At 49.2% G+C, this 14,017-nt stretch overlaps 1 protein-coding gene across 1 annotated transcript in view; it reads right to left on the minus strand.

The window, feature by feature from the left end:
- Positions 1-2,545: 2,545 nt before the first annotated feature.
- The window catches only part of HHATL (hedgehog acyltransferase like), a 31,066-nt gene continuing 19,594 nt past the window's right edge, over positions 2,546-14,017 (minus strand). The window contains exons 6-11 of the mRNA XM_073329595.1: positions 13,700-13,871; positions 11,806-11,950; positions 10,493-10,528; positions 8,259-8,460; positions 4,232-4,373; positions 2,546-2,816 (exon numbers count right to left, since the gene is read on the minus strand). Of these exons, the coding sequence (XP_073185696.1) occupies positions 2,695-2,816; positions 4,232-4,373; positions 8,259-8,460; positions 10,493-10,528; positions 11,806-11,950; positions 13,700-13,871 (819 nt within the window). The 3' untranslated portion in view covers positions 2,546-2,694. The remainder of the gene's footprint in view (positions 2,817-4,231; positions 4,374-8,258; positions 8,461-10,492; positions 10,529-11,805; positions 11,951-13,699; positions 13,872-14,017) is intronic.

Genomic DNA, 14,017 nt, shown 5'->3' on the forward strand with positions numbered 1-14,017 from the left:
GAGTGGTGGGAGTTTCTTACTTCTCAATCACTTGTCTGAATTTGATCCTAAGCCTTTTCAGTGGCCAGGACAAAGTAAACTAGTGTGTCTCTGTTTGGTTCCTTCTTGACAGGTATCTGTGACACAGAAACCAACATCAAAAATGTCATGGAGGTTGCATTACTCTCCTAGCCCCATGGGTGGTGCCCTTCAAGTCAGGCTCGAGGCATATTGGTGGAGCGTTGAGTGAGACGTTTGCACTATGGTTGCTTGTAAGTGCCCATTCTGGAGGTCAGGACAAGGCCTCGCTCTCCCAGGGTGTCATTCAGGCACCTTTCACCAGCACTAAATAGACGTAAAAATGTAATTGATGTTAGAAGAATTTAAAAAGAAAGGCTAAGGGCCTGTTTTGCAGCAGAGTTGAGCAGTCACTGATGCTGACTTCTTTGCATCTGTCTTCAGCACAGAAGATGTTTGGAAACCCCTGCTCTTTTCAGCGCTGCTGCTGGCCCTCTTCATTTATGTATTCATTCATAGAGTCTTAGAATTTAAGGGCAGAAGGCACCACTAGTCTGACCTCCTGTATAGCAGATGCATGTCTCCATGCATCTGAAGAAGTGGGTTTTTTACCCACGAAAGTTTATGCCCAAATAAATCTGTTAGTCTTTAAGGTGCCACTGGATTCCTCGTTGTTTCTGTGGATCCAGACTAACATGGCTACCCCTCTGATACTGTATAGCACAAATCCTTCAGTTTCACCTTGTTGCCCCTGTATTGAGCCCAATAACTTGATTTTGACTAATGCACATCTTCCAGAGCAGCATCTTGATCTGACGACATCAAGAGATGGAGAATCCACCACTTCCTTTGGGAATTTGTTCTAATGGTTAATCACCCTCACAGTTAAAAATGTATGCCTAATTTCCAACTTGAATTTGCTCTTGTTATGCCTTTCTCTGCTAGATTAAAGAGCCCTTTAGTATTTGCTATTTTTGTTAGGATATAGATATTCAGGCCTGTCTGTAAAGGCCTAGACTCTAAGAATTTAGGTGTATTCTTATCACTTGGCTAGTTATAGAGGTATAAAAGAAAGAATCAAAATCACTGTCTGCCGGTGTAAGGGCCTTCTCTTACTGTGACAGTCTGAGGTCCTGTTCTTAGGCTAAGGCCTTTGGCTAAGCAGCAGAGGCAGCCATAAGCTGGGAAGCGACCGGTCACCTCCTCACATTCCAAACTAGTCACATTGAAAGAAGGTGCTATGGGGCTGTTAGGATACAATCCTGTCCTGATAATGCCTATCGCCTCCAGAGAAAGGGAAGCGCCTAGAAAATGTAAAAGGAAACTTAGTTTGATAGCATCCTGTCTGGCAAGAACTCACTTATCAATAGCTGGGATGTGAAATCCTCACTTCTGTATTGTTTTGTCATTATAGTTCCCACTTTGCCATTGTTTGTCTGTATAATCTCTGCTGTATAATAAATTTTGCTGGGTGTAAACTAATTAAGGTGGTGGGATATAATTGGTTACATAATCATGTTAAGATTGGTTAGTTAAATTTTAGGAAAATGATTGGTTCAGGTATAGCTAAGCAGAACTCAAGTTTTACTATATAGTCTGCAGTCAATCAGGAAGTGGGTGGGGGGGGGGGGGGAAATGGGAACAGGGAATGGGGGTGGGGAAATTGGAATCATGTTTAGCTAAAGGGGGAAATGGGAACAGGGACACAGGTAAGGCTCTGTGGTGTCATAGCTTGGGAAGGGGGACACTAAGGAAGGAAACTGGAATCATGCTTGCTGGAAGTTCACCCCAATAAACATCAAATTGTTTGCACCTTTGGACTTCGGGTATTGTTGCTCTCTGTTCATGCAAGAAGGACCAGGGAAGTAAGTGGGTGAAGGAATAAGCCCCCTAACAATTTTCTTCCCTTGAAGATACTTATATACCGTAATCAAGTCTGTTTTATTTCTGGCAAGCTGAAGGCTGAGCTCTCTAACTCTGTCACTATCAAGCATTTTCTCCAGTCCTAATCATTTTGGTGCTTTAAGATTTTGGGGTTTTTTATATAGATGTTATGTTGGCCTCTGTTGTTATACAGAGATTCGATTGAAACATATGCATAGCACCCAGAATGCATTAGTGAAGGGCTGGGTAATTTTCAGATCCATACTAGGAAGCTATAGTTAGATAGGATAAGAAAACAGTAACCAAACTGCATGCTTCAGGGTATAAGATGACCCTCTCTTCTTGGGAACAGGAAGGAATCCTTCCCTTCCTATGGGAAGAACAATTACCCGGTGCATGACAGGGGAAATGCTTTCTTCTGAAACACCTGGTGTTGTGTCTTGCAGCAGGACCGAATGCTTTAGCTCCACTAGAAGTTATGGGCTCGAGATGCTGGGATCAGTGGGTGAAACCTTACTGCCTGTGTTATGCAGGAGGTCAGACCAGATGACCATAAAGGTCTTAGCATCTATTAAATGAATCTAAAATAACTTAGCCTGCCATCTGATCGGAGCATATTAAAAGCCTATTAAAGTCTTATGGAAAATCTTTATTTAAGCTAGGTTTTTATTACAGGTGGTTTGTACATGGGTAAGATACAGTCGCTTGATTGCAAATAATGCTGGAGAGCCCCATTTGCAGGGGTCTTGGTCTGGATGGCTGGGAGGAAGTGATGCTGCCACTGAGGTGTCTGGGCCAATCCTCTTCTCATCTCTATGCTGCCTTTTCTTTGTCTCGTTTCTCCTCTTCTATTGCCAGGAGGCGCTCCCTCTCCTTGATCAGCTGCACTCCACAGTAGGTGACGAACCAGATGGACAAGGTGCTCAGGGGGAAACCTGCGAGCCAGAGGGACAGACAGTCAGCTTGACTTGGGCGCTAATGAAAAGGGTGAGGTTCTTCTCCAAAGCTAGTCTGAATGCAACTCAGCATCCTTGCTCGGTGCGGGGCAGGTCCTGAGAGGTGATAAACATGGGGAATCATGTCTGTGCATGATCCACAGCCCATGGCAATCCATGGCACTCTTTCCATCGACTTCCCTGGGCTTTGGATCTGACCCTATCTGCACTCATCCATTGGGGCGGAGTTCTCCAGGGGTGGGCCCAGATCTGCCAAAGTAGCACGGTCTTCTATAAACCATGAGGCCCTCCCAGCTTTGAATCCTGTGGAAATACTTTCTCAGCTCCCCAAGCTCAGACAGACTCCTTCGTCCCACTTAGGGCTTGTCTGCACGACTGCGTAAGTTGATGTAAGTTACGTCGCTCAGGGGTGTGAAAAAGCCACCCTCCCTGAGCACCGTAAGGTACATCAACTTAAAGCTCTGTTCACACCATGCTATGTTGGTGGGACACGCTCCCTGCCAACATCGCTTCTGCCTCTCGTTGAGGTGGAGAGTAATTATGCCGACGGGAGAGCTTCTAGTACAGGGCCATAATTCCACTGGGCATGGGTCTGGCAGCGTTAGAAGCCACAACTGTTTCCATAGCAGAGAAAGAGAGATCTAGGCCCTGTGCCTGTTAAAACAGGACCTCTCAATGAGTAATACGACTAGCTCCGACAATGAACTCAGCCATCAGAAACTTCTGATGTTCTGAACCCCCCAGGTCACACGTTATCCCCCTCCTGAGCCCCGGTCAGTCCCGTGGGGGAGCCTGGAAGGGGACGGGACACCACTCAGTCAGCTGCTTATAGCCCAGGCTGTTTCAACATGCTGCTGCCACCTCTCGGTGAGAAATACGCCGTCAGGGTAAGTTATTAGGGGTGGGAGAATGAATGGGATTTAATAACAGAAGGGATCCAATACAGGTGCCTAAGAAGCTGTTAGAAATACAAGGCTGGTGAGGAATCATAGAAGATCAGGGTTGGAAGGGACCTCAGGAGGTACCTAGTCCAACCCCCTGCTCAAAGCAGGACCAATCCCTAACTAAATCAAGAGAGCGTGTGTCTGCCAAATTCATGGGAATAGTAGCTGTAATGGAAGAAGGAGGAAGTGGGGAAATAAATCCCTGTTATTATTATTTATGTTGCAATAGCATTGACAGGTCTAAACCATGGTCAGAGCCGCAGTGTGCTAGGCCCTGTAGAAACATGGCAAGAAATGATGGTCCTTACCCCAAGAAGCATATACGCTAACGCTCCTCCTGTTAAATCAGGGTGCCAGACTGGGGGGGTCGTTGGTTTGAGTTTGGTATAATGACTCCTGTACGCAAAGGAAAAGGGCTTCTTCATCTGAGGGAGACCAGAAGGGCTTTACCTGTCAGGAGGATTCTCTTGGCAACCAGCAGTGTGAAGTCCAGGCTGTTGAGGGCAAGGACGTTGTAGAGGACAATGGCCCAGAAGTTTGCAGCCCCGAAGATCCCTCTAATCCGCCGAGACATCGGCTCTGACATGTTGGCCTGCCCGGTGAAACAGAGGGATAGGAGTGTAAGGGGAGAGCGCTGCCTGCTAAGGGGAGTGGGATTTTTCTTAGCTGTGCTCTCTGAGAGCCCGTCTTTCTATCTCAGGTTCCACGACTGTGGTATCCGAACACCAGGCCATCTTTAGCCTCAGAGCATCCCCGTGAGGTACAATCGTGCTATTACCCCCATTATACAGATGGGGAACTGAGGTGTGCAGAGACTAAGGCCTCACTCCCACTGAGTTCAGTGGGCCCAAGATCATACAGGGAATCTGTGGTAGAGCAGGGAATCGAACCCAGGTGCAAACAACCTGAACCAGCCTTCCTTTCTAGTCTTGTCGCTCCTCTCTCTGGCCCATTCGTTGTCTCCCTCCATTTGGCACTCAGGCTCCCAATTCTGCCAGGTGTTGAGCCGTGAAGTCTGTGGGAGCTGGGGGCACTCAGCACCTTCCAGGAGGGACTCCCGGGACTAGGGCTGCTAACCCTCCAGGATCGGCCTGGAGTCTCCAGGAATTAAAGATTAACCTTGAATTAAAGATGATGTCATGTGAGTCAATCTCCAGGAATATGCCCAACCAAAATTGGCAGCCCTACTTGGGACTGGGCCAGCTGCCCACAAAGATCTGCTCTGTGTAAAGTGCCCATAGCAGAGTGAGGATCCCCCTCGCTAATGGACGGTAGCGTGGGGCAACCAGGCTAATGCGTGAGCTGAGCCAGCCCGAGGCCACCACCTTCCATTCTGCGAGCACCAGCCTGCAATGGCGTTTGGTGCTCCGGACGGGATGGAGCCAGGATGGAGCTGGGGCAGCCGAGTCTGGCCAAGAGAGCAGAGACCCTAAGTAAATTTCATTGTGCTTCATGCTGGCTCGTGCCCATGGCTGACGTGGTCACTCTCATTTTCCTTACGCCCTTCCCCCTGCCTCACGGCTGCCTTTGCCCCTCTCTCCTTCCTCTCCTGTGGCTGCCTGGGCCGTGGAGCTCTCTCCACCTCTCATAGCCACCTTGCCAAGCAAACCCTCCCCATTTCAGTGACCCCCACACCTGTCCTAGCCTGGATTATACCCCTGGGTCGTGTCCTGAGTTAGACTGTAGGCTTATCAGGACAGGGAGGCTGATGGGAGGGGAAGAATTCAGCATCTCCCGTCATCAGGCAGGCAGACAGTCCAGGTTCTCTCCATACTATAGCTACGTTGTTCTGCGATTCCTTCGGTGGGACAGGGCTGCTTTGCCACCATCTCTCCTGGTCTCCAGAGAGGGAGCCTGGCCTGCAGAGGGGGGCATGGCTGGGATGTTGCTACATGTGGCTGATCTCCAGTTGCTGGAATGGTTTCCTGGGGCCATGGGCAGTCATGTGTAGAATGCAACAGCGTTTAGGCTCCGTTCGCAGCCACGGATCCCAGGACTGGGGGAGCACAAGGATGTGTTAAAACTTTTCCTCCGGTCCTGCACTGAGTCCCACTCAGGTAGACAAGGGAACGACCCAATGTTTGCAAAGTGCGTACTAGATGATGGGAGGGATTTTTTGCCTCTCCTGTGCACCTTAGTAATAGGAGGCTGCTTTGAGGCACGCTGCTATGGGCACGATCCTTTGCCATGATTGTTATTAGCACTGGCTGGAAGCTGTTAAGATTTAGAAAAACCTAAAGCCCCATGACAATAGCAGAATGTGATAGTCACTTGCACATAATCATCAGTGCCGCTGCTGTGACTGGAGACGGGAAGTGGTTTTTACAGCAATCTTCAAAGAGAACTAGAAATCCCAGGACCCTTGGAGCTGAGAAGTATGGTGCTTTGGGCATTAAGATTTCTCTGGCTTTATGGGTTATAATCTGGGTACAAGTTCAATTTGAAGAAGCAAGGGGATGGTTAGCTCTGAAGTGTTTCTTTGAAGCGCGTTGGTGTCAGGGCCAATGGTTTAGGTTTGGTAAAAACAACAGAAATGTTTCCGTGATGTGATTTCTTGCATCTTTCCCAGCAGCACCCTCCTACTGGCCACTAGCTCCCAGATTTAGATGGGGGTCACTGGTCTTTAGAACGGAGCAAAAAATGGCATTTCAGACCTGCAGGAAATTCCAATATTTCGATGTTTGTTTTCATCCCAGATCGGGATAAAAAGTTGAAATGTCAAAAAAAAAAAAAGTGCAGAATGAAAAAGGGTTCTGGAAAAATTCCATGCGGACACATTCAATGTTTTGTTTCTGCTGGGCATTAACTTTACTTCCACCTGAGTCGCTGTGGGTGCTTCAGGGGTTGTAGTTCTGGGTCCCTCGACGCCCTCTCCATTTTCCCCTAGGGGAAGCTCCAGTTCTGTGGCTGGAATAACTCTCCCCTGAAGCACCGCAGCAGCTCAGGTGGGCTTTGGATCAGGCTCTGGGGGGAGGGAATTTGGATTTTGTCTGTGCATGTGGCTGCTCATGAAGGTGAAGGACTTGGAGCACGAAGGCTGCTCCTTGTTGGTAATCCCAGCAGAAAGGCCATGGACTCTATGGCCATGGACTGAGCTGCCCTCCCTGCCCTAGCGGTGATCCCTTCAGCTCTACCAGCCTTTCAAAACCAAAATGAGGGTGATCTGAAGTACCCAAAGGGCTTTCGGTGGGAGGGATGGGGCTGTCACCCCTTCCCAGCCAAAGATGGGGAATGTTCCTGTGTTGCGGTATATAGACCCTACGAGAGAACGGACACTAAGGCTACGTCTACGTAGCTCATGGCAGCAAGACACCTAGCCCGGGACGACAGCCTCAGGCTGGCTCTACTGCGCGAAAATCAGCTGTGTAGACATTGTGGCTTGGGCTCTGAAGCCTAAGGAGGGGGTGGGTGTCAGACTCTGAGCTCTAGACTGAGAGACAGCATTTACACAGCTGTTTTTAGCACGGTAGCGCGAGCCTGAGTCTGTTGACCCCCACGATGGGATGCTCATGTAGACATACCATAAAGGGTTAAAAAAGGGAGTGGTCACCTCCCCAGCTGCACCTATGGATCAGCTACAGACAGGGGGGATCAAAGGCTGCAGCCCAGCCAGAACAGGGGGCTGGAGATCCAGAAAGCCCCAGGGTAGGGGCTCCATGGGGTCAGACAGGAGGAAGCTGCCCAGGAAAACCAGTTCTCTGCCAGAAGGGATTTGAAAAGATTATCAGGCAGGAGCAACCGTCAAGGCCATGAGGTAGGAAGCAGCCCAGGGAAGCAGTAGAAGATTTATGTAAACAAGTCCCGGACTGCATCACCCAGGGTCCTTGGGCTGGGACCTAGAGGAGAGGGCAGCCCTGGGTCCTCCTCCTAGCCCCACACAGAGTAGAGACTGCTGAGAACCCTGACCAGGGATGGCAACAATAACAGGAATTCTCAACTTTGCCTTTGTGTTCCTGCTTTAACTTACTTCATTCCTGCCCTGTTGAAGAAAGAAGGGAAGACACCAGTAAAGGGGGCAGCCCCCAAAAGAGGGGATAAGAAGAGAGGCCCCAGGCCGAAAGCCCAAACTCCTGGGACTACTGAGAGAAGGTCCATTAAAGAGACGGGAAGGACTTTGGGTGGGGCCAGACTCCTTTCAGTCCTGAAATGGGAGAGACGCAAGTAACCCAGCCGGAGAACTGGGGTTACAGACGCAGTCTGCTGGATATAGGTTCCATCCCTGAACAAACTAAGGGAAACCGAGGCAGGGACGACAGCAGTACCGTGGCAGACTGCCAGGGAGTGCGGCAGTGTTGCAGATCCTCAGTTACAGCTCCCCATTTGATCGGAAATCTAAAATGTTGTATGAAGCCAGCGTTTTGGGCCCCGGGTGTAAACTGGTACAGCTCCCCTGAAGTCACACGTGTTCTTATCCATCTGTCACCCCAAACCAGATGATCCAACCCACTTGACGGCAGGTTGCCATTGAGTTTCTTACCTCCAGGCTGCCAAAGGGCTCCATCTGGAAACACTTCTGCACCCAGAGCTCGAAGTTGAGTCCAAAGCAGTTGCAGACAGACCAGATGTAAACGATCTCGCAGGGGCCCAGCCACAGGGTGGTGACAGCGAAGGTGCAGATGGTGGCCCGAAGCTCCTTCACAACAGCATCGTGGTTCTCTCCAAGGTGATCGTACACATACCTAGGGGGCAATAGGATCAGTATTGTTTAGTGGAGATCTGCATTGTATTCCTGGTTCAGCTACTGGTCTGTTGGATGACCTTGGGCCATAGGCGCCGACACTGGGGGTGCTCCGGGGTTGGAGCCCCCAAGGGGGAAAAATAGTGGCTGCTCAGCACCCACCAGCCACAGCTGTCTGGCGGCCCAGGGAGGGGCTTGGGGAAGGGTGGAGAGCAGCAAGCAGCTGGTGGGCAGGGACCTTGGGGAGGAGGCAGAGTGGGGGCAGGCAGTGGCGGAATGAGGGTGGGGCCTTGGGGGCCGAGGCGGAGTGGGAGTGGGGGCTTGGGGCAGAGCAAGGGGGGGTGGATCACTGGTGGGGAAAACTTAAACTTGGTGCTTTTGCCTTGGGCAAGTCTTGTCACCCCTCTGTGCCTCAGTTTCCCCATCTGTAAAATGGGGGTGGTGGTCCTGGCCCTCCTTTGTGCTTTGGGAGCCAGGGATGGAAAGTGCTGTGTAAGAGCTCATTGTTGTTGTTTTCACTCCAGCCCCTGGGCTAGAGCAGCAGCTCTGCAGCTTGAACAGAGAATTCCTCCCTGCGTTACTCTATGGAGAGCGTTGGCTTCCAACCAAGTTACTCCAGGACTGTCTTCTGCAGGCATTTTGTCTCCTGGGGATTGTACGGGAGGAGGAAGAATTTGTAGGGGTGCCCTGGCAATGAAAGAGTTACATCTGCTGGGGAGTAAATGGTGGGGAGCTGGGGGTGGCTGCCGTCTGGCACTGCGAGGGTTACACCCTGCTGTGGGGCAACTGGGAGGAGAGCCAGTAGGGAATCACTAAGTCTTTTCATGGGGGTTTGCCCTGGGGATGGGATTCTGCAGCAGGAGGGGCCGGGGCAGTGTTACTTGGGGGGCTGACAGGACGGTGTCTGGGAAACCTCTAGCAATGAGTATGTATCGTATCACCGTAGTACAAGCCACTACAAAGCCCCTCTCGCTCTTCTCTCGCAAGGATATGGGTTTTACGATATACAGTTATTGTGACACCTCTTCCTAGGGGAGGCCACGTGCTTGGTTTTTGACCAGAAAGGTGGGTTGAAAAGGGAACCTGATAGTGTCCAGTCAGATCTACTGACTGGACACACAAAGTCCAGTTAATGTGGGAGGGGGTGGTGGGGAGGTGCCGGGTCATTACCCACGCCAGCCCCTACTCAGCCGGGGCCGCCTCCTACCTGCATTGGGCGGCTGCAGTTCCCAGCCCCGGCTCTGCAGATGAATCCCTTCCAACCCCAGCAGGGGAGAGAGGGGAATAGCAACGAGCGACGGGGGACAGGGGAATAGGAGGAGATGTTTGCGGGGTCTTGGGGGGGACGAGGCGGGGCTGGGACGGGGCCTCAGGGGGACAATTCAGGGTGGGGAAGGTTCCGGCACTCCTGCTGGAGTGTCCAGTTTTTAAATATTACAAAGTTTGCAACCCTACCACCTCGCCATGTATGAACCATTTACCAGGCTCCCTGGTGCACAAACATTTAATCACAGACCACTGACACTCCTCGCACAGTCACTAGCGTGTTATTGTTACTGAAAACAGCTGAAAGGCTGAGGAAGACATGGATGCAGCATAAGCCTTGGGATATGGTCAGAATGAGGTAACCAGAGATTTGGGGGGGGGGGGGGGGCTGGATTTGGTGGAGTGAGAGAGAATCAGATTGGAGGCGAGCCGGGATAGAATTGTTCAGCAAAAAGGTTTGCGACAAGTTCTGGGTGGTGGTTCGTGTTGGTTCTTATTGTCTCCAAACCAATTGGCTCAGCTCTTTTTTAAAAACTTTTTTTAAAAACCAGTCTTTAAAAAGACTGCCTGGATCACAGCTTAGGGAGCTGATCAGCAAAGAGATGAGAACTGAGATGCTTTAGGATTCTCTGTGACCAGAGTGAATAATGCTTAACATCCTTCTGCCGTTGAGAGCCAGTTACATTGCTATTCAGGGAGTCAGTCAGACCATGGAAGAGAAGGCCCCAAACCCCAGTGGAGATGACAGACCTCCAAAGAAGACTTACTTGCATAGCCAGTCGTTAATCCCTCTGTCGAAGTGCCTAAAATACAGATAGGTGAAATGAGAGAAAAACGTTAACATGGGAAGCGTTAACAATTGCATTATATTACATCTTCATTCAAAGACATCTGCTCTCACTTGCACCCATTTTACACTGGTGTAATGCCATTGAACTTACTCCCGATTAACCAGTTTGTCTGCCAGGCGCAGAATACCAGTGTTAACTTTAACAGTCTCTGATGCAAATGTTTCACCGAAGCATCTGATTTTGCAGTTACTTCTCTGCAAACGCCACTGAAGTGAATGGGCCACACTGGGACCTGGGCGTAAGCAGATGCCTCTTCCAGAGCCATCTCTGGGCCACTGACTTCAGTGATATAAATAGTGATGTAAGCTACATTTTGAAGTGGGCCAGAAAAGGGGGGTAATTCTCCTTTCACACCACTGTAACACTATGAATAGTTGGGAACAATCCGACGTTATCCTGACGGATCCACCATTGAAGCCGGAGGTGGGAAAGGTTTCGTAGTTCACTGGCTGAATGTACCTCTCGGGGAAGGACAGTTTTCTGCTTTTCCTATTGTCTAGTTTTAAAAATGTCATAGGTAATGGGACTTCCACCTCTTCCCTTTGGAAGCTGTTCCACACGATAATACATCTCCTTGTCGGGAAGTTCTCTCTGATATTCAGCCTACATGTCCCTTCTCTTCTGTCCATCCCATTACTCCTGCTTACATCCCCCTGGACAGCACTCAATAATTTCTCTCCATCCTATGTGTTTACTGGTATCAGTAGGCAGGGGTAATGGGCCAGATCCTCAGCTTGTGTAAATCAGTCTAACTCCACAGACTTGAGCAGAGAAATGACTGTTGACACCAGCTGAGGATCTGGGCCTACGGCCACATCTATCTAACTAAAAGAAAAGGAGTATTTGTGGCACCTTAGAGACTAACCAATTTATTTGAGCATGAGCTTTCGTGAGCTACAGCTCACTTCATCGGATGCATACTGTAGCTCACGAAAGCTCATGCTCAAATAAATTGGTTAGTCTCTAAGGTGCCACAAGTCCTCCTTTTCTTTTTGCGAATACAGACTAACACGGCTGTTACTCTGAAATCTATCTAACAGGTAACATGTAGCATATGATCATTCTCCCTTCCTTTGCGACCTTAGCCAATGAGATCTTGGGATTATTTGACCAACTGGTTGCAAGGAGAGAGAAATGACAAAGCCATGTTCCTTCTCAGTATATTTCCTTTGGACTGACTGGATGAGTCTCCTGCTGCCTGGGTCCATTAACATTTTAGATGCACTCACGTTTCTGCAAAGACGTAGAGCATGGTGATGCATTTCGGGGGCTGCGGCGGGTCCAGGTGATCCAACCTAGCAATGGTGTTGATAATTCCAAACATCACAGCAGCTTTCACCCAGTCATACACCAAGTTAGAGTAGGCCAGGCCGGCTGTATGGTACATAGCAAAAAAAGGAGTAAAGAGAACTGCCCAGTGAGAGGCAGGCAAACAGTAGCATGATCTAATATTAACATGAGAGCTCTGCAGAAGACAGAAGTTCTGTTTAGCGAAGGATTTTGTGATTTTGAAATCTGGCTTTGTGCTTAATAAGAACAGACCCCCAGAGTTTTTGAAATTCTCTGGAAAGGAAAATTCAGAACAAAAACCATTTTGCGTCATTTGAAACGTGTTTCAAGACTGCCCTTTTTATTTTCTACTATGATACCCTACAAAATAAAAAAAATTGAAATGAAAAGTGGTTTCAAACCAAAAAGTTGAAATGTTTCGTTTGGAACATATCAAAATGGGACGTTTTCATAGTGTCAGAACTCCTCCCCCTCCCCCCCAGTTTTCTTCCAAACCAAAATTCCGGTGAAACTGACCCAATTTCACAAAGTCTTTTTATTTAGATGCACCTGCAAATTCTGACAGAATATGCATTTAACCCGCTCTAGTTAAGACAAGGTGGCTCTCTTTTCCTCTGGGGTCCAGACCTCATATAGAAGTAACTTGGATTGTGAGCTCTTTTGAGCAGGGATTGTCTTTTTGTTGTGAATTTGTATGGCACCTAGCACCACGGGGTCCTGGTCCGTGACTGCGGTTCCTAGTCACTGCAATAATACGTTAATAATAATAATTAATAATAGGCTTAGGACTCTGCTATTTCCTCTGAGCTAGCAGACCTGGTCTTTTCAACTCAAGCAGTAGAGGCTTGTGCTTTTATATCTAAAACTCCTGGATTTGGTTCCTGCATATGATCCATCGAGGAGAATGGTTATAATAGCACCTGCCAGCCATCTCAGCACCGGTATCAGCGGTTAACACAGGCATCACACTTTAAAACAAACCAAAGTTTGTTTTTATTCCATTCTCAAACCTTCCCGTAAGTTCAGAGGCTGAGCTTTGGCCACATTCTGGTCTCAGAAAGCACCATGGCAAGTGCACCTTCCACCAGAAATGTACCTCCAGGCTCAGCCAGGGGCAAGTTTTCTCTTTATCTGGTTGTTGCCCGTGGCGCTTGAGTCAAGGCTCTGCCTCCTGTGACACCTCAGCCTGTGTCCACACACCCACATAATAGGCCCGATTCTGCTCCCGGTCACATCAGTGCGGATCTGGAGCCACTCCACTGAAGTCCTCTGCGTTTTACCCTCTGGTGGCCTCGTGCTCAAGCTGGCGGGGCTGAGACCAGAATCTCAGACTCTGGCCCCGCGAATACAGAGTCACGATAAACAGTGGGGAAGCCGTTGTTGAACACGACAGTGGGATACTTTGACAGTGTCTCTTGTTGTCTTAGAACTTTGGCCCAGGCGCACCCTGGCCAAAACGTTCATACGTGGCCACTAATTCTGGGTTACCGGGTGCACCGTTCGAGACACCTTGGGGCTGATTTTCAGAGGTCCTGAGCTCCCACGTTTCTCACTGAGATCAATGGGAGCTGCTGGGTGCTCAGCACTTCTGCATACCAGGGCCTTTTTACTTTAGCTGCCTAAATAATGATTTAGCTGCCCAACTTCAAGCATCCACGGTTAACCATTTTGGCCTTGATTTATCTTCCCTTATTACATGACATTACTTAGGCACCTGAATAAAAATATTAGTTAACATTTCAGACTCGAGATGTTCCTAAACCTGCTAAAATCAGAGACGGCCAATAAGCAACTAAGGGCCAGGAATGAAAGGTGGTTCTCTGGGTCACCCACCTAAAGCCCAGTCCGAGAGCCGAGTCACGAACTTCACGTCCGCAGGAAGGGTCAAGATGTAGAAGAAGTGGAAAAACACATCCACAGCGACGATCGCTCCCAGGTGGAGAAAAGCATGGACGCGAATGTTCCACATCTCATTGTCTTTGCGTCTCAGCTCGCTGGTGCTTACCTGTTGGGAAGACGAGCATGGGAAGGGTTGAATTGAAAGGGACGCATTTGCTATGCTACCCAGAGAATGTGCTGAGAGTAAAACAGCCACCTTTGGCCATCTCTAGTAGAATTTCCCCAGCCTGCCTGAAGCCTTGTCTACACTGG

The sequence above is a fragment of the Lepidochelys kempii genome, chromosome 2, assembly GCF_965140265.1.
Source record: "Lepidochelys kempii isolate rLepKem1 chromosome 2, rLepKem1.hap2, whole genome shotgun sequence".
NCBI lineage: Eukaryota > Metazoa > Chordata > Testudines > Cheloniidae > Lepidochelys > Lepidochelys kempii.